This window comes from Mus pahari, chromosome X, assembly GCF_900095145.1.
Source record: "Mus pahari chromosome X, PAHARI_EIJ_v1.1, whole genome shotgun sequence".
NCBI classification, from domain to species: domain Eukaryota; kingdom Metazoa; phylum Chordata; class Mammalia; order Rodentia; family Muridae; genus Mus; species Mus pahari.
In genome coordinates this window covers 90503062-90524055 of record NC_034613.1, presented here as the reverse complement: position 1 = coordinate 90524055, position 20994 = coordinate 90503062, and the positions used below count along the sequence as shown (strand labels likewise).

The window sequence follows — 20994 nt, the reverse complement described above, 5'->3', positions numbered from 1 at the left end:
ACAGCAGAGAAAAGGAGATATAGGGGAAGGAAGAGGGGAGAAATCAGAATTGAAGAGAAGATGGATGCAGTGCAGTAAAGGCAGATGGGCGGACCCACATTTCTTGGGTTTTACATTTGGCGGAGGCCCAGCCCAGCAAGCTCAGAGGAAGTGGTTGGGGGTTGGGGGTTGGGGGTTGGGGGTTGGGGGCGAGAGGTGGAAAGAGGGAGGGGCCGCAGTCCCTCTGTGTCCTTCGGCCTGGACTGCTAGGCAACCACCTTCTATCCCACCTCTGCGGGTTCCTGAAGCTGTGACTCACGCCAACTGTGCCAGACGGGGCGCGCTGGGCAGTGCAGCCCCACAGGTGGCAGCGGCTCTAGGACGGTTCCCGCCAGGCTAAGCAGTGGAGCGCCGCACAGCGCGCCTTCCCGCCTCCCAGCCGCCGCCCAAGCAGTTCCCGGCCGGCGCCAGCAGGCCTGCTTGGTCGATCTTCGAGCCGAAGATGCGGCGGGGCTGGAAGATGGCTCTGTCTGGGGGGTTGCGGTGCTGCCGCCGGGTACTGTCCTGGGTGCCAGTGCTCGTTATTGTCCTCGTCGTTCTCTGGTCCTACTATGCCTACGTCTTTGAACTCTGCCTGGGTAAGTGGGGCTGGTCACATAAACTGGGGAAATTATGCTCCAGCACAATCGTCTGCCCTATCCTTCATACCGATGTCCCCAGTGCGCTCAGCCCTCACCCTGCGGCTTTTCCTTTCGCGCCCTGAAAAACTCCCAGTTTCCAATCTTGGGCTTCTCACAATCTCTCTCATGCGCCGTCCCACGAGGGTCCCACCATGTCGCCATCTCCTCTCCTCTGGGTTTTCTTACTTCCTTGCCCTACCCTCGATAATTCCCTGACTCTTTCTACCAGGACCCCCTTTCCCAGGACAGGGTAACCACTTAAGCTGTACTGCCTGGCAACTACCTTCTGAGCCCACCCAACCAATTGAGGAAGCACCATACTCCATGTCCTTAAAGTGCCCGCTCCACCAAAGCATCCAACTAAGGCCCCCACCATTTCCCCCTCCTACTCTGATTCCTTCCATACTGGGGATTCCCTACAAGGGATCCAAAAATAATTCCTGTACTCTCCTATTAGCTCACCTTTTCTCCACATTGAGATCCATACTTTCTCTCTGCAATCTTCAAACACAAGCTGGGAGGTTTCACATCTCCTCTCCACCCACTTCTAAACCTCACATCAGAATATTCTGTCCTCACTTTTTACACAGGGCTTAGCCCTCCGTCCATTCTTTCTCTGAGATCCAAGAGTGCACTCATGTGTGTGCACACATGCAACATACACACACACAACACACACACACACACACACAGAGAGAGAGAGAGAGAGAGAGAGAGAGAGAGAGAGAGAGAGAGAGAGAGAGAGGTGCTTCGTATGTTTGCCTTTTTATGAGTCGGCAGTCTGTTCTACCTCACGTTTCACACAATGGTAATAAGCTTTCCCCTTTCTTTCCCTGTGGGCTTTCCTCATTTTCAGAGCTCCTTTTGTGGTGTGGGGGTTCTATACAAGACTCTCTTCTTATATGAGAGCTCCACAGTGTACCACACTGGGTACAGCCTCTTCCCTTTCCACTTTGTAAGCATTCGGTTTCTCATTAGAAGGCCCACGTTATTTTCTGACACATCTCACTAGTGACCCCACTTTGTCATAGTATGATCATGTCCCATCCACAATAAATGCATACTCAAATGTTTTCTTTACAGTTAAAAGAGTCCCCACAATCTTTACCATATCCCACCGAAGAGCCACTACTTGTGTAATCTTTAACTGTCTTTACTAAGAAACATTCTTCACCCCCTCCAGTGTTTTCCCACTGCTCCTACCACATTCTGTCACTATCAGTCTCTGGTGCTTGTCATTGTTTCCTCTCAGAATGCAATTGCCCCCTGCTTTCTCAAGCCTGGGAAATCCAGTTCTTTCTTGCTGAAGTTTGTAGCTTTGGCCCTTTCCCACGGGAATATACTTTTATTATTTTCTCTTCTTAGACCACCCTTTTAATGATGCTGGACTTTCCTTATTCCCTGTCCTACCACACCAGGGATCACTCTAGTCTCTCCTTATTTACAGCCTGGTTCTTATCATATACCTTGTGCTTTCAAACTCAGAATTATCCAGTATTTCGAAGCACAAAAACCAAGATCTTTTTCTTGTATTTACCCACATACACTTAGATTTTCATACGTTTCCAGTCCTCTCTCTATTACATATGGCCTTCTAACATTCTCATAAACTCAGATTAGTTTCATAACATAGGCTGTCTCCTCTCCAAGAAATTTCTCATGGTCCATTGAAGAATCTTTTCACGTGAGATCCTATTAAGACCTATTATGGCTTTAGTACTGAAGTCCCATCACCAGCCCCTTATTCTTGTGGCCTGCAGTCTCCCTATTCATTCAATGTGGAGTACTCATTGCCACCCCACTAGAGTTCACCCCCATTTCATCAAATATCCCCTCAAAGCTGCCTTCCTATGCTTCATTTACTTCCTCATATCATAACTCTCACCTCAAATATTACTTTTCAGTCCCAGGATCCAACTACACTTATAATCCCTTTCTCTTACATATTTGATTTGAAAAAAATCATATTCTACACCCCTACACAAATTTGGGTCAAGTAAAGTAAGTGTGTTTTTCCGATATAAGAATTCCTTCTAGTTGACTCTATAGATGAAGATGTGGCTTTTTTTTTTTTCCTGACCTCCTTCTTAAGGACGTTGTGGAAAATACAGAAGAGGCTTTTAGCAATAAGTTTGGTTTGTTGCCTTCAGGGATAGGCATTTGGGCTGTTCTCCTGTTCTTCTCTGTCTGCTATAAGGTGCATTTCCTTGACTGGGAACTTTCCTGTTCTAAGACCTTACCACTTTGGTTTTTTTTTTGAATGATTAACTAAGGGATCAAAAGTTCAGCTCCATTGTGATGGTATGTACATTACTTCCAGGAACAATGCCACATTATAAACACTATCAAGCCTACTTTTAAAGTCCTTTAGTACTAACATACATGAGTTCAACAAGAAATCATGTTAAAAATCAGTAATGATGATAGTTAATTCTTATATAGTACTTATTTTGTGCCAGAAAGGGTCCTCACTGCTGCAATTATATTAACAGTCTATATATTATATTAACAGTCTATATATATCACTCACCAATCCTCAGAGCTCTATAAGTTAGGTACCATTAGTACCCCCACTATCCAGATATGTAAAAAGAGTCAACAAACTGAGGTAAGACCAAGTATCAGGTATGGTGGTACACATTTGTCGTCCCAGGAGGGTCCAGAGTCCAAGGCCATTCTCCGCTACATAGAAAGGTTGAAGCCAGGCTAGGCTACATAAAACCCTGTCTCATATCCCAGTCCCCCATTCAGAAAAAAAAATCAATGCATATAATTAGCTTTCTATAGTTTCTTAGTCATGCCATACAGAAAGCTGCTAGAAAGCTTAGGGTTTCTTATGCCTAGTAAAGAGGAATGAACTGATTATGTAGTTTATCTGAGATTACAGAGCTGGTAAATTGTTAAACTTAGATGGCAACACAAGCAATGTGGATCTTCTGTTCAAGTTATTATAACATGCTGCTTCCTCTCAACTAGTACAGAGGTCAAAACTAGTGACCCACAGGACTGGTATAACCTGAAAATATATTTTATTTGGCTCAGACAGTGTTTTATTTTAAACAGTTTTTGTATCAATAGTAGCATTTTTAAAACTAAGCTAATCCCAGTAAAGTTACATAAACCTCTAGTCTCAACACTGAGAGAGAAGGGTCACTTGAGCCTAGGAGTTCAAAACAAACCTCTTTACTATAGGCAGAACCTATCTCAAAAAAATAAAAATCAGTAAAATAAGTGGCCTTGACTTCTGTTTCTGGCTCAAACATTCTATGATGCCATCTTCACTTTACAATCTTAAATGTTTTCTAAAGTTTTACATGTGTGTGTGTGTGTGTGTGTGTGTGTGTGTGTGTGTGTGTGAGTGTGAGTGTGTGTGTGGGGGTATTTGGAGGGATGTGCCTCTACATTTTGTGGAAGTCAATGGAAGCATAGGAATTGGTTATTTCCTTCTATCATAAGAGTTCTGGGGATTGAACTCAAAGACCCTAAGACATGGTGGCCACTGCCCTTATACATTTAGCCCTCTTGCTGGACCTCTTTGTAAAATCTTTTAACAAATGTGCCACCTGGATTTCAGAAATGTTGAAGCCAATTTTCTAATGTTACATTTAGTATAGCACTGAGAACTAGAAGTCAAGCCTGCCTGATAGCAAAGCCATGCCTTTATCAATATAACGAAAGCAATTAATTAGGGTTTTGCTATGACTTAAAAGGTAATATTAAAGAGCTACCTTCTTTCTAAAGAGAACCTCATCTCTACAGAATATCACGCTATATCAGGCTGATACTAAAGGTGATACTTTTGTACTTATATTTTTATAATAGTTTTAATTACAAAATAATCACACCATTTCCTCTCTTTCCTCCCTCCAACATCTCCCATGTAATCCCTTACTCTGTCTCGAATTTGTGGCTTTTCTCTTTTTTTATTAGATATTTTCTTTATTTACATTTCAAATGTTATCCCCTTTCCTAGTTTCCCCTCTGAAAATCTGTTATCCCCTACCCCCTACCCCTGCTTACCAACACACCCACTCCCATTTCTAGCCCTGGCATTCCCCTATACTGGGGCATAGAGCCTTCACAGGACCAAGGGCCTCTCCCATTGATGACCGACTAGGCCATCCTCTGCTCCAAATATAGCTAGAGCCACAAGTTCCACCATGTGTTTACTTTGATTGGTGGTATAGTTCCAAGGAGCTCTGAGGGTACTGGTTAGTTCATATTGATGTTCATTCTTATTGATGTTCATTCTATGGGGCTTCAGTTCCCTTCAGCTCCCTGGGTATTTCTCTGGCTCCTTCATTGGGGACCTTGTGCTCCATCCAATGGATGACTGTGAGCATCCACTTTTGTATTGGCAGAGCCTCACAGGAGACAGCTATATCAGGCTCCTGTCAGCAGGCTCTTGTTGGCAGATGCCTAGTGTCTGGGTTTGGTGGTTGTTTATGGGGTGGATCCCCAAGTGGGGCAGTCTCTGAATGGTCATTCCTTCAGGCTCTGCTCCAAACTTTGCCTCTGTAACTCCTTCCATGGGTATTTTGTTTCCCATTCTAAGAAGGAATAAAGTATCCACACTTTGGTCTTCTTTCTTCTTGAGTTTCATGTGTTTAGCAAATTGTATCTTCTGTTGAGGGACAGCTGGGCTTTTTTCTTTAATTATTGTAATATTCACCCAGCCACACTCTCATTTGTAAATAAAGAAGTACAGCCTGATCAGATTGTATCATGTAGTTGTGTGTGTATGTTTATAGGACTGACCACTTGCTATTGGATAACCAATTGGTGAGCCCTTCCTAGGGAAGATGACTTCTGCTCTCAGCATTGCTTAGTTGCAATGTGGTTCTTTGTCTGGGGTTGAGGCCCCATGAGATTTCCACCTTCCATATTAGCCCATCTATTGTTGTCATCCTTGTTCAGGTCTTATTTAGGCAGTTTTGTTGCCTGCATAGTTGTAGCCTCTCTAGCATTTCTAGACAACACAATCTCACAACAAACTTCCTGTCTCTGGCTCTTCCTAACTTTCCACCCCATCTTCTATAATGATATCTGGGCCTTAGGTGTAGGAATTATGTTATAGATATATTAGTTGGACTGTAATTTCTTTTAGACTAATTCTGTTTTTACAAGCCAGGAGACCTAGGGCAGGTCATCTAATCTCTTCCAACTTCAGTTGTTTCCATGTGCATGTTTCATTCTTACTAGTGTGATTATCTATTCATACCACAAATACTTGCTCAGTACCTACTGTACATGAAACATTGCTATTATGACATTTAAATATTCTGATGACTGAAAAGCATGAACTGTAGTTTACAACACAGTATAAAAGTGTGGTAGATGTTACCTTACTATATTAATAAGAAGATCAAGTATTTTACCTCCCTCAAAAAACAAGCTTACATTTTTAATGAGAAAGAAAGTAATAGTACCCACTTCATTAAGGTAAATGTTATATGACAAAAGACAGCCATTGTAAAGTATTTAGTCATTTAGTACATTACTTCAGTATAATTACCAAATCATTGCTTCCACCAAAAGAAAACCACATAGATGTTAAAAAATAATTCTCCTTCTAGGAGAGAGAGGGCCAATGTTCTTTAATGGTATGGCACCATCCCAGTAGTCCATCAACCCAGTGGGTTTTCTCACCACACCAATGAGGGTATAGATAAGACAAATTAGTCAGTGGGTTATTTAATAAAATGATAATAAGTTGGGAATGGTGAGGATGTATCTGGGTTGAGTTAAGGAAAAGTATGAGGAGTCAATTGGTCAAAAAACCTTGTATGCATCATGAAATTCTCAAAAAGTTAATAAAAACATTATATTAAAGAAAGAAGTAAACTCCCTGTTCCCTTCACCTCTAGTCCCTGTCAGCCACTCATCTATATTCTAGCTCTGTATTTGCCTATTCTGTAATGTGTGTGTTTGTTTGTCTGTGTGTCTGTGCTTGTGTGATTCTGGATTCCTGTAATTAGTATTATGTTTGTGAGACCTAACTACATTGCAGCATCTAACAGTATACTATTCCTTTAATAGATTACTGATAGTCTATTTTATGTCTTTGCCAGAGTTTGTCTATACATCTGTTTAAGGACAGTTGGGATGCTTCACCTTTTCTTCTGTTCCAAACAGTGCTACTGTGAACATTTATATGGAAATAATTCTTTATATACCAGAGAGAAGGATGAGAATGATTGAACTGTATGGTAACTTTTTTAAAATTTATTTATTATTATTTTCTTTATTTACATTTCAAATGCTATCCTGAAATTTCCCTATACCCCACCCCCGCCCTTTCTCCCCTAACCACCCACTCCCACTACTTGGCCCTGGCCTTCCCCTGTGCTGGGTCATATAAAGTTTACAAGACCAAGGGGCCTCTCTTCCCAATGATGGCTGATTAGGCCATCTTCTGCTACATATGCAGTTAGAGACTCGAGCTCAGGGGTTACTGGTTAGTTCATATTGTTGTTGCACCTACAGGGTTGCAGACCCTTTCAGCTCCTTGGGTACTTTCTCTAGCTCCTCCACTGGGGACCCTGTGTTCCATCCAATAGCAGGCTGTGAGCATCCACTTCTGTGTTTGCCCTGCACTGGCATAGCTTCACAAGAGGCCGCTATATCAGGGTCCCTTCAGCAGAATCTTGCTGGCATGTGCATTAGTATCTGGGTTTGGTGGCTGATGATGGGATGGATTCCTGGATGGGGTAGTCTCCATCCTTTCATCTTAGCTCTAAATTTTGTCTCTGTACCTATATCCTTTCATGNGTATTTTGTTCCTTATTCTAAGGAGGAATGAAGTATCCACAGGATGGTCATTCTTCTTGGTTTTCCTGTGTTTTGCAAAATGCATCTTGGGTATTCTAAGTTTCTGGTCTAATATCCGCTTATCAGTGAGTGCATATCTAGTGACTTCTTTTGTGATTGGGTTACCTCACTAAGGATGATATCCTCCAGATACATCCATTTGCCCAAGAATTTCATAAATTCATTATTTTTAATAGCTGAGTAGTACTCCATTGTGTAAATGTACCACAGTTTCTGTATCCATTGTATGGTAACTTTTTGAGGAACCTGTGAAATATTTTTAAACATGGCTAAACCTATACATTTCTCCTAACAATATCGATATCTTTTTCCATTAGAAAAAAAAAAAAAACAAACTACCTTGATGTAGTGTTACATGGTATCGTTTTGTAGCTTGATTTGTGTTTCCTAAATGAGTAAGCATGTTGAACATATTTTATGTACTTGACCATTTTTGTGTCTTATTTGGGAAATATCTATATAAACTGAGCAGGTTGTATTTATGTATTTAGGAATACACATGCACACACATATATATAACTACAATTAATGAAAAATGGAGACAATGAATTTAAAAGAGAGCAAAGTATAGTGTGTGGGGGAGGGTTTGTAGAAAGGAAAGGAAAGAAGGAAATGATGTAATTATGATCTCAAAAAATAAAGGAAGTATTAAAAACAAAAATAATATCCAAGGGCCGGGCGGTGGTGGCGCACGCCTTTAATCCCAGCACTCGGGAGGCAGAGGCAGGTGGATTTCTGAGTTCAAGGCCAACCTGGTCTACAGAGTGAGTTCCAGGACAGCCAGGGCTATACAGAGAAACCCTGTCTTGAAAAACCAAAATAATAATAATAATAATAATAATATTCAAGTTGTTTCCCATTTTCTTCAAATATGTGCCTTTGTTTTATCTCTTTAAAATGTCTTACTTAGCATGCAAAATGAGTTTCACTATAAAAGTCTTCATACATACCTATAATAAATATATAATAATCACCTACATTATCCTCTGTTGTTCTCCCTCTTGCTTGTCCTCTTCCTTGCCTGCAAAAGTCCCTCTTCTGCTCTTATGTCATTTTTCTATCTATATATGATATATATGACACACATGACACGTGTGGTATTTGATTTCCCTCCCATCACCACCTTTTCCCTTGCCTTTTGATCCCTTTAGATCCCTTCTTCCCTCCCCATGCACCTATCTTCTACTTTCATGTAGATTTTCCTATTCATATGTAACTATCTTATTTTTTTTAATTCTAGAGTTGTCATAGGTGAGAAAACATGTGCTAATTTTCTTTCTGAGTCTGGTTTATTTTGCCTAACATGATGATCTCCAGTTGTGAAATCATTTTCTGCAAATTACAGAATCTCATTAATTTTTATGGTTAAAAAAAACTCCATTGTGTGTGTGTGTATGTGTGTGTGTATGTATGAGAGAGGGGGGGAGGGAGCATATATATCATATTTTCTTTATCATTTCATCTGTTCATAGGCATGTAGACTAAGTCCATATTTTGACTATTGAAATATGCTACAGTTAACATGAATGCACAAGTTTATGGTAGGCCAACTTAGATTCTTTCAGGTATATACCTAAGAGTGGTAATGTTGAATTGTACATTAGTTGTATTTTTTAGGCTTTTTGATCATTAATCTTTGGTTAGTATACAAAGTATTGAATTTAAGTGTGATATTTCATTCATACATATCTTATACATTGTTCATATTTTGTTTTCCACTAGCTTTCCTTGTTTCACCTTTCCCTTGCTTCTCCTGTTGGCCTACTTCCTCTTGTCCAAGTAATATGTCTCTTTTTATGTCTTGTATATGCATAAATACATATGTAATCTATATGCATATATAACTAGATTCTACATGTGAGAGAAAACATTAGGTATCTCTTCTGTCCTACTACCGCCTTTGTTTTTCCTGTTGGCTCCTGCTTTTCCTTAAATGCTCCCTTTGATTTTCATGTCATATATAGGCATAAATTGATAGATAGACTGTTAAATGTAAGTATTTCCTATGATGAGGTAAATGTAATGTTTATCTTTCTGATTCTGATATAATTCTCTTCCTTTGTTAAATGAAATGTGCTAAACATAGTAATTTTAGTGTGCAGTAAGATAGTTTCAAAAGCACAGACTAAAAATCTAAGAGCAGAAATGACACACAAGAATGGCTATATTAATTCCTATTTCACCTTGGCTCATAGGAGGACAAGGCAGACAGCATTCCCGTGCTTACCCAGGTTACTATAGAGATCTTCCAAACATTGACTCAAATTGAAATGAAAGCACAAGTTTCCTGGGAATTTTAGCTCTCTGAATCTTTCTCCCATGACAGTAGTAATCACAAACCCAAGAAAATGGCTGTGCATGCTGTAGACAATGGAGATGGCTTACCTCATACAAATTGGTGCTTAGTGACCCAGGAGAGTACAAATGGTAGCAGTGTCTCCAAAGTGGAGAAAAATTATTAACCCCAAACCTAGAGACCAGTGCCCAAAGTTTCAAGCCTGAGTATATTAGGAAAATGTAATCATCCTTCCAAGCAGAGGCCCAAGCCAGGGTAGATGAGTTCTTCAGACAGACAAAGCAACAAAATCACTCTCTCTGAAACATAGTGCAGGAAGGTTGTGTTGTGCCCAGAGAAACGGGAAGATCCTTGGATAGCGACTTGTCATGACAAATGCCAGGATTCCCTCAGGAGCTTGTCTCTTGACAAGAAGCTATCCATCATGCTGACTCTTGATGGATAGCTTCTTCAGTCACTTTGTCTAAAGCAGTCTCTTGCAGACACCCAGAAGGACAGTGTCAACTAAACTTCTGGGGTTCTTGTCCTGATTGAAGCCCACCAAAGCTGTTGCGAAAACCTTTAGCTTCTGCTTCCTGTTGCTTTCCTGAAGACCACAAGAAATAGATTAGTAGAGCAGACAGATTTTATTCAAGCCTGGACCTGAGGAAACTAGGATAGACATTCCCGTCTCAGATTTCTATCTCTTCATTTTGAGGAATTTCTGTTCTGATTTCCATAATGGCTTATATCCCAACCAGTGATGTTCCCCCAGAATCCTTGCAAGCATTTGTTGTTATTTACTTCCTTGATGATAACCTGAGTGTGACCGCCCGCAGCCACACTCGAACTGGGTACTCCTGAAAGGCAGGCTGGGGCTGAAAGAGATTAGAGGAGGCTAAGACAACATAGCTGATCAAACAAAGCCCACAAGGTTACTGAGATTCTGAGCTTAATAGAGGAAGGAGGCCCATTCCCCACCAGTTAGTTCTCGATGCCCTTCGCCAGCTGAAGGTGATCTGCAGGATGCTTGTTCCAGAAGGTCTCAAGGGTCTCAGCAGATAGCGATAATGTTTTGGAGGAAAGCAGTGGCAGGTGTAGACAATAGAACCTGCGTTGTAAGTTGGACAGTTCCACCCCAGGTGGTTCCGTGCTTAGTGGCAACAAGGTCTGAATCAGCCTGCTTCAAGGCTGGGGAGGCAACAATAACCATTCTGACTGGAGTCAGATGGACTCACAAAGTGATTTTTATTTGCATTTCTTGGGAGTTCTCAAATGTTTGAACACTTTTGAAAATATTGATAGATCATGGTATGTTGAGGTTTTGTATTTTACTGTCTATTGTAATGATAAGTGTGGGCCTCCAAGACTTGGAGTCTCTACACAGTCTCTGTGACCCTGCCCCCAAGTTAATTCTGGTTGGTGAATAAAGATGCTGACAGCCAATAGCTGGGCAGAAGAGAGATAGATGGGGCTTAGGTTTTGAGGGCTTGAGGGGAGAGGAGGCCCACGAGAAGCAAGAAGGTGCAGTAGAGGAGGAAGGAGAAGTGGCCATGGTTTAAGAGTAAAGAGTGTATGGCCCTGAGGGATGTCTGATTGGAGCGAAGAGCAGCCCAGATGAAGCATAGTAATAACTCAGGGTTATCGATAGGAAAATAGATTCTAACAGCATGGAGGGTAGGCAGCTGCCCAACTCTTGTGCTACTTAAGGCTTATTGTAAATGTAAAGGCTATGAGTGTGTCTTTCATTTGAGGACTAATTGGTTTAAGGAAGGGTAGAAACTCTGGACCTGAATTTAAACGTTTACTACAATTGTATTTGGTTTGAGAACTATGTATTAAATTGTCAAGCCCATTTAGTGATAGCACGATTTGCAGTTTTTGATGTTTAATTTTCTAGGTCCATTATAGATTCTAAATATTAATCTCTGGTCTGGTGCATAGTTAGAAAATATTTTCCTCTCATTCTGTAGACTGTTTTTTCACTCTGGAGATTGTTTCCTTTGTTATACACATTTTTAATGTCATGAAATCCCATCTGTCAATTCTTGGTATTATTTTCTGTGCTATTGGAATCCTTTTCAGGAAGTCCTTGTCTATGCCTATGAGTATATTCTAAGTGTTTTCCTCTAACACTTACAGATTTTCATGTCTTACATTAATGCTTTGATCTACTTTAAATTGATTTTTTAACAGGGTAAAACTATGGGGATCTATTTTTATTCTTTTACATGGAGCTATCCAGCTTTCCCAGCAACACTCGTTGAATAACCTATCCATTTGCAATGTGTACTTGACATCTTTGTCAAAAATTGATGACAGCAATTAACTAAAAGAAAATAAATCAGTAACCCCGCACTATACAAACTATAAATGGACTGAGAAAGAAATAGGGGAAACAACACCCTTCACAATCATCACAAATAATATAAAATATCTTGATGTGACAGTCCTATATAACAAAAATATAATAAAAAAGAAATATTTATTTCTTCAAGCTTTTGAAGAAATAAATTGAAGAAGATATTAGAAGATGGAAATATCTCCCGTGCTCATGGATCAGTGGGATTAACATAGTGAAAATCTTACCAAAAGCAGTCTACAGATTCAATGCAATTTGCATCAAACTTCCAACATAGTTATTTATAGACCTTGAAAGACCAATACTCAACTTCATATGGAACACAAAAACAAAAACAGAACAAATGAAAAACAAAAAACCAACCAAACAAAAACCCCAGCATAGCCAAAGCAATCCTGTACAATAAAAGAACTGGAGGTATCAACATCCCTGATTTCAAGCTGTACTACAGAGCAATAGTAATAAATATTACATGGTACTGGCATAAAAACAGACAGGTTGATTAATAAAATTGAATAGAATAAACCCACACACTTACAGACACTAGATTTTCTGACAAAGGGGACAAAACTAAACAATGGACAAAAGAAAGCGTCTTCAACAAATGGTGTTGGTTTAACTGTATGTNTGCATGTAGAAGAATGCAAATAGATCCATATTTATTATCCTGCACAAACTCAAGTCCAAGTGGATCAAAGATGCCAGCTCATGCTGGTAAGGATATGGAGCAAGNGAAATATTCCTCCATTGCTTGTGGGAGTGAAAACTTGTACAACCACTTTGGAAATCAATTTGGTGGTTTCTCAGAAAATTTAGAATAGTTCCACCTCAAGGCCCAGTTACCACACCTGGACATATACTCCCAAAATGCTCTACCATACCACAAGGACATTTGCTCAGCTATGTTCAGAGCAGCATTACTTGTAATAACCAGAAACTAGAAGCAACCTGGATGTGCCTCAAGGAAAATGTGCCTCAAACCTAGATGTGGGCAAAGAAAATGTGGTTTATTTACATATATTACATAGCTTTTATTTTTCAAAAACAATTTTTATTAGATATTTTCTTCATTTACATTTCAAATGCTATCTCATTATACCCCCCCACCCTGCTCCCCACCCACCCACTCCTGCTTCCTGGCCCTGGCATTCCCCTATACTGAGGCATATAATCTTCACAAGACCAAGGGCCTCTCCTCCCAATGATGGCCGACTAGGCCATCTTCTGCTACATATGCAGCTAGAGACACGAGCTCTGGGGGTACTGGTTAGTTCACCTTGGGTACATAGCTTTTAAAACAAGGACATCATGAAATTTGCAGGCAAATGGATGGTATTAGAAAATATCATCCTGAATGAGGTAACCCAGACTCAGAAAGACAGACATAGTATATACTCACTTATAAGTGGGTATTAGCCATAAAGTGCAGGATAACCATGCTACAATCCACACACTCAAAGAATCTAGGTAACAAGGAGGGCCTAAGAGATGATGCTTGAATCTCACTGAGAAGGAGAGATGAAATAGACATTGGTGGTGGATGGATTGTAGCAAATGGGTAGGAGAGGAGGTTGGGAGGGGAACAGGAAGAATCAAGTGTGGGGAGGACAAAAGGAAAGAGAACTGGGAGAACTGGGATTGGTGGAGAACACTAGGACAAGGGAAACTCCCAGAAACCTATGAGGGTGACCCTAGCTAAGACTCCTAGCAAAAGCGGACATGGAACCTGAAACAGCTAACTCCAGTAACCAGGCAAGACATCTAATGGAGGGATGGGGACACCAACCCATTCACAATACCTTCTACCCACAAGATGTCGGAATGGCCAACCAATGACTGACCCAACTTGAGACCTATGCCATGAGAGAGAGCCCACCATCTGACACTCTTAATGATACTCTCCTATACTTGCAGACAGGAGCCTAACATAACTTTCCTCTGAGAGGCTTCACCCAGAAGCTGATGGAAAGAGATGCAGAGACCAACAGACAAACTTTAGGTGGAGCCCAGGGAATCTTATGGAAAGGGGGAAGGAAAGATTGGAGGAGACAGAAGGTCAAGGCCAACACAAGAAAACCTATAGAAATGACCAACTTGGGCCCATAGGGGCTCACACAGACTGAACCACCAACCAAAGAGTATGCATTTGATGGACCTAGGACCCCTACACATAATGTAACAGATGTGCAGCTTGGTCTTTAAACAGTCTTCACTTCTAACAACTGGATCAGAAGCTGTTTCTGATTCTGTTGCCTGTCTTTGGATACCTTTCCCTTAACTGGGCTGCCTTGTCTAGCCTCAATAGGAGAAGATGCACCTAGTCCTACTGCAACTAGATGTGCCAAGGTGGGTTGATAGCCATGGGAAGGACGATCCTTCTCTGAGGAGAAAGGGAGAGGGGGGTTGGGGTTGAGTGAAGAGGGAGACTGGGAAGAGATGGGGGAGGGGGAGGGGAAGCTACAATCTGGATATAAAGTAAATACATTTCAAAAAGTAAAAAAATTGATTCTAGCTGTATAGACTTATTTCTAGTGTAATTTAAGGGCAGGTATTTTGATGCCTCTAATATTACTCTTTCTGCTAAGGATTTTACTGGCTACTCAGTGTTTTTGCATGTATATGAATTCTAGGATTTTTTCTAGTTGTGTGCAAAATATTTTTAGAATTTTCATGGGGGATTGCATTGAATCTGTAGAATGCTTTTAGTGACAGTCATTTTCACAAAATCAATTCTATCAATCCATGAGTATAGGCGTTCCATCCATCTTCAAGTTTTCCTTATAGAGGTCTTTTGTTTTTGTTTTGTTTGTTGTTGTTTTAGTTGTTTGGGTTTTTTTGAGACAGGGTTTCATTATGTAGCCCCGGCTGGCCTCGAACTCAAAGATCTGCATGGCTGCTGCCTCCCTAGTGTGGCATTTAAGGCATGCACCACTATGCCTGGCTGGAGGGGGTCTTCTTTTCCTTCCTTTAATTGGTTATTTTATTTATTTACATTTCAAATGTTGTCCCCCTTCCTGGTTTCCCCTCCACAACCCCCCATCCCATCCCCCTCACATTTGCATCTATGAGGGAGCTTCTCCACCCACCCACTCCCACCTCACCGCCCTGGCATCCCCCTACACTCGGGCATCAAGCCTCCACAGGACCAAGGGCTTCCCCTCCCACTGATGCCAGATAAGGCCATCCTCTGCTACATATGCGACTGGAGCCATGGGTCCCTCCATGTGTACTCTTTGGTTGGTTCTTTAGTCCCTGAGAGCTCTGGGTGGTCCGGTTAGTTGATATTGTTCTTCCTATGGGGTTGCAATCCCCTTCTGCTCTTTCAGTCCTTCCCCTAACTCTTCCACTGGGGTCCAAAGGCTCAGTCCGATTGGTTGGCTGTGAATATCTGCATCTGTATATGTCAGGTGCTAGCATCACCTCTCAGGGAACAGCTATACAAGGCCCCTGTCAACAAGCGCTTATTGGCATCAGCAATAGTATCAGGGCTTGGTGTCCCAAATGGGATGAATGCCTAGGTGGGGCAGTCTCTGGATGACCTTTCCTTCAGTCTCTGCTACATTTTTTGTCCCTGCATTTCCTTTAGACAGGAATAATTCTGGATTAAATTTTTGGGATTGGTGGGTGGACCCATCTCTCAGCTCGGGGCCATGCCTATCTACTGGTGGTGGTCTCTAACGGTTCTAACTCCCTTCTGTTGGGTATTTTGGCTAACATCAGCCCAATTGGGTCCTGGGAGGCTCTTGCTTTCCTGGCATCTGGGATTTTCTAGTGGCTACCACCAGTTCCCCCCCCTTTTATATTTTGCCGGGTTTCCGGCACCAATTTTATATTTTGAGCAGATAAACCAAGCAGCAGACCAGTCCAAGGTGTTCCACGTTTATAATGCGGGAATGGGAGGGTGGCGAAGCGGGTAGTAGGGTAGAGAAGAGGAGAGAGAGAGAGGAGGGGTTGGCTTCCTCTCTTATACAGAAAATGACGTCACANCAGTGAGGGCGGGAACTGAGCCAAGTGGATTGTGGGATAGAAGGTCATTGTCCTGGCANTGCAGGTCAAGGGTCACGTGGTTGGGCGGGGCTTGCAGTATCCTGGTGCTAACAGCCCCCCCATTGCTACACACCTCTCTGTTCATTTTCTTGACCCTAAGTACTTCTGTCCTGTCTCTTCCCATAATGAACTTGCCCCCTTTTCCATCCCCCTCCTTTCTCCCTTCCAGGTCCCTTCCTCTACTTGCTGTGATAATTTGGTTCTCCCTTCTAAGTAGGATTGAAGCATCTACATCTTGGTCTTCCTCCTTAAGCTTTATATGGTCTATGATTTGTATTGTGGGTATTTTGAGCTTTTGGTCTAATATCCACTTATCAGTGAGTACATATCATGTGTGTTCTTTTTTGTCTGAGTTACCTCACTCAGGATGATATTTTCTGGTTCCATACATTTGCCTAAGAGTTTCATGAAGTCATCGTTTTTAATAGCTTAGTAGTACTCCATTGTGTAAATGTACCAAATTTTCTGTATCCATTCTTCTGTTGAGGGACATCTGAGTTGTTTCTAGCTTCTGGCTATTATCAATCAGGCTGCTATAAACATGGTAGAGCATGTGTCCTCTTACTCCACATCCTTGCTAGCATCTGCTATCTCTTGAGTTTTTTATCTTAGCCATTCTAACTGGTGTGAGGTAGAATCTTAGGTTCATTTTGATTTGCATTTATCTGATGACAAAGTACTTTAAACATTTCTCTAAGTGATTCTGGGCCATTCAAGATTCCTCAGTTGAGAATTCTTTGTTTAGCTCTCTACTCCATTTTTAATAGGGTTATTTTTTCCTCTGGAGTCTAACTTCTTGAGTTCTTAGTATATTTTGGATATGAGCCCTCTCTCAGACACAGGGTTGGTAAAGATCTTTTCCCAATCTGTACGTTGCCATTTTGTCCTATTGACAGTGTCCTTTGCCTTACAGAAGCTTTTCAATTTATGAGGTCCATTTGTCAATTGTTGATCTTAGAGCCTGAGCCATTGGTGTTCTGTTCAGGAAAATTTCCCCTGTGATAATGCGTTCGAGGCTCTTTCCCACTTTCTCTTCTATTAGTCTCAGTGTATCTGGTTTTATGTGGAGGTCCTTAATCCACTTTGGACTTGAGCTTTGTACAAGGAAATAAGAATGGATCAATTTGCATTGTTCTACATGCTAACCACCAGTTGAACCACCATTTGTTGAAAATGCTGCCTTTTTCCCCCACCGGATGGTTTTTGGCTTCTTTGTCAAAGATCAGGTGATCATACCTGTGTTTAATTTTGGGTCTTCAATTCTATTCCACTGATCTACCTATCTGTCTCTGTACCAGTATCATGTGGGTTTTTTTCTCATTATTATTTGGTAGTACAGTTTGAGGTCAGGGATGGTAATTCTCCCAGAAATTCTTTTATTGTTGACAATAGTTTTCACTATCCTGGGTTGTTATTCCAGATGAATTCAAGAATTGCTCTTTCTATCTGTGAAGAATTGAGTTGGAATTTTGATGGGGGTTGCATTGACTCTATAGATTGCTTTCAGTAAGATGGCCATTTTTATTATAATGATCCTGCCAATCCATGAGCATGGGGGAGCTTTCCATCTTCTGATGTCTTCTTAGATTTCTTTCTTCAGAGACTTGAAGTTCTGGTCATACAGATCTTTCACTTCTTTGGTTAGAGTCACACCAAGATATATATTATTTGTGACGTACTGTTAAGGGTATAGTGTTCCTAATTTCTTTCTCAGCCTATCCTTTGAGTGAAAGAAGGCTACTTATTTCTTTGAGTTAATTCTATATCCAGATACTTTGCAAATTGTTTATCAGCTGTAGGAATTCTCTGGTGGAATTTATGGGGTTGCTTATATATACTATCATATCATCCACAAATAGTGCTATCTTGACTTCTTCCTTTCCAATTTGTATCCCTTTGACCTCCTTCCTTTTGTTGTCTAATTGCTCTGAATAGAGAACTTCAAGTACTATATTGAATAAATAGGGAGATAGTGAGCAGCCTTGTCTAATCCCTGATTTTAGTGGGATTGCTTCAAGTATCTCTCTATTTAGTTTGATGTTGGCTACTAGTTTGTTTTATATTGCTTTTATTATGTTTAGGTGTGGGCTTTGAATTCATGATCTCACCAAGACTTTTGTCATGAATGTGTGTTGTATTTTGTCAAATGCTTTTACTCCATCTAAGGGGATAATCATGTGATTGTTTTCCTTCAAGTTTGATTATATAGTGGATTACTTTGATAGATTTTCATGTATCGAACCAACCTTGCATCCCTGGAATGAAGCCTACTGGATCATGATGAATGGTTGTTTTGATGTCTTCCTGAATTCAGTTTGTGAGAATTTTATTGAGTGGTTTTGTATTGATATTCATAAGTGAAATTGGTCTGAAGTTCTTTTTCTGTGTTGGGTCTTTGTGTGGTTTAGATATAAGCATAATTGTGGCTTTTTAGAACGAACTGGGTAATGTTCCCTCTGTTTCTATTTTGTGGAATAGTTTGAAAAGTATCTTATTAGGTCTAATTTGACGTTCTGATGAAATTCTGCACTAAACCCATCTGGCCCTGGGCTTTTCTTGGTCGGGAGACTTGGACTGCTTATATTTCCTGAGGGGTTATGAGACTGTTTAAATGGTTTATCTGATCCAGATTTATCTTTGGTACCTGATATCTGTTAAGTAAATCATCCATTTCATCTAGATTTTCCAGTTTTGTTGAGTATAGGCTTTTGTAGTAGGATCTCATGATTTTAAAAATTTTCTCAGTTTCTGTTGTTATATCTCCCTTTTCATTTCTGATTTTGTTAATTTTGATACTATGTCTCTGTGCCCTGTAATTAATTTGGCTAAGAGTTTATCAATCTTGTTGATTTTCTTGAAGAACCAGATCCTGGTTTTATTGATTCTTTGTATAGTTCTCTTTGTTTCTGATTGGCTGATTTCAGCCCTGAGTTTGATTATTTCCTGCTGTCTACTCCTCCTGGATGTATTTGCTTCCTTTTGGTCTAGAGCTTTCAGATGTGATTTCAAGCTGCTAGTGTATGCACTCTCCAGTTTCTTTTTGGAGGCACTCAGAGCTATGAGTTTTCCTCTTAGGAATGCTTTCATTTTGTCCCATAAGTTTGGGTATATTGTGCCTTTCGTTAAATTCTAAAGCATCTTTAATTTCTTTCTTTATTTCTTCCCTGACCACGTTATCATTGAGTAGAGAGTTCAGATTCCATGTGTATGTGGGCAATCCGTTGTTTGTGTTGTTAATGAAGACCAGCCTTATTCTGTGGTGGTCTGACAGAATGCATGGGATTACTTCAATCTTATATCTGTTGAGGTTTGTTTTGTATCCAATTATATGGCCAGTTTTAGAGATGGTAAAATGAGGTCCTGAGAAGTTATACTCTTTTTGTTTGGGGGTGAAATGTTCTGTAGATAGCTGCTAAATCCATTTGGTTCATAACCTCTGAGGTCCTGAGAAGTTGTACTCTTTTTGTTTGGGGGTGAAATGTTCTGTAGATAGCTGTTAAATCCATTTGGTTCATAACCTCTGTTAGTTTCCCTGTGTTTCTCTCTGTTTAGTTTCTGTTTCCATGATCTGTCCATTGGTGAAAGTGGGTCGTTGAAGTCTCCCACTATTACTGTGTGCGGAGCAATGTGAGCTTTGAGCTTTACTAAAGTTTTTTTAATGAATGTGGATGCCCTTGCATTTGGAGCATAGATATTCAGAATTGAGAGTTCATCTTGGTGGATTTTTCCATTGATAAATATGAAGTGTCCTTCCCCATATTTTTTGGTATTTTTTGGTTGAAAGTCTGTTTTATTCCATATTAGAATGGCTACTCCACCTTGTTTCTTGGGACTATTTCCTTGGAAATATTTTTTCACACACACACACACACACACACACACACACACACACAGAGAGAGAGAGAGAGAGAGAGAGAGAGAGAGAGATAACAGCTACAGTCTATGTATGTTGTTGACTTTAAGTACTGTTACTTTGTTCTAAGTATCATATGTATGAGTTTTCTAGTGGTTTTTTCATTTTTTATTGGTTATTTTATTTATTTACATTTCAAATGTCATCTCCCTCCTTAGTTTCCCCTCCACAAAGCCCCTCTCCCCTCCCCCTCTCCCTGCCTTTATGAGGGTGCTCCCCACCCACCTACCCACTCCTGCCTTAGCCCCCTAGCATTCCCCTACCCTGGATCATCAAACCATTTGCCTTCTTTTCTATTTGTATCATTTGTATTCTTTCTGTTTTATTCTTTCCTATTTGTGTCATTTGTATTCTTTCTGTTTTATTCTTTCCTGTTTGTATCATTTGTATTCTTTCTGTTTTTTTATTCTTTCAGTTGCTTTATTTTGTAGGAATTCAAGCACAATATTAAGTCAGAGTAGAGAAAATGGTTATTCTTTTCTCATTTAAAAAGAAACACTTTCAAATTTCCCTCATTTAGTATTACATTGGCTATAGGTTTGTTGTATATAGCCTCTATTATACTGAGGCATATTCTTTCTATTCATAGTTTCTTCAGAGGCTCTCATGCAGGACACTGAATTGGTGAAAGGTCTTTCCATTATCTATTGATACAATCAAGTTATTTGTGTTCCTGACTGTATTTATGTGCTGTATTACTTTAATTGGTTTGCATGTATTGCACAATCCATTTTATTCTATTAAGATTTTTTTGTATATATGTTCATTAGGTAAATTCAATATTTATATACACATATATGTTTCTCTCTCTATCTCTCTCTCTCTCTGTGTGTGTGTGTGTGTGTGTGTGTGTGTGTGTGTGAGAGAGAGAGAGAGAGAGAGAGAGAGAGAGAGAGAGAGAGAGAGA

General features: G+C 40.4%; 1 protein-coding gene across 1 annotated transcript in view; it reads left to right on the top strand.

The window, feature by feature from the left end:
- The first annotated feature begins 369 nt into the window (after nt 1–369).
- Zdhhc15 (zinc finger DHHC-type containing 15) overlaps nt 370–20994 on the top strand; it is a 112197-nt gene continuing 91572 nt past the window's right edge. Inside the window, exon 1 of the mRNA XM_021187709.2 lies at nt 370–617. Within this exon, the coding sequence (XP_021043368.1) occupies nt 482–617 (136 nt within the window). The 5' untranslated portion in view covers nt 370–481. The remainder of the gene's footprint in view (nt 618–20994) is intronic.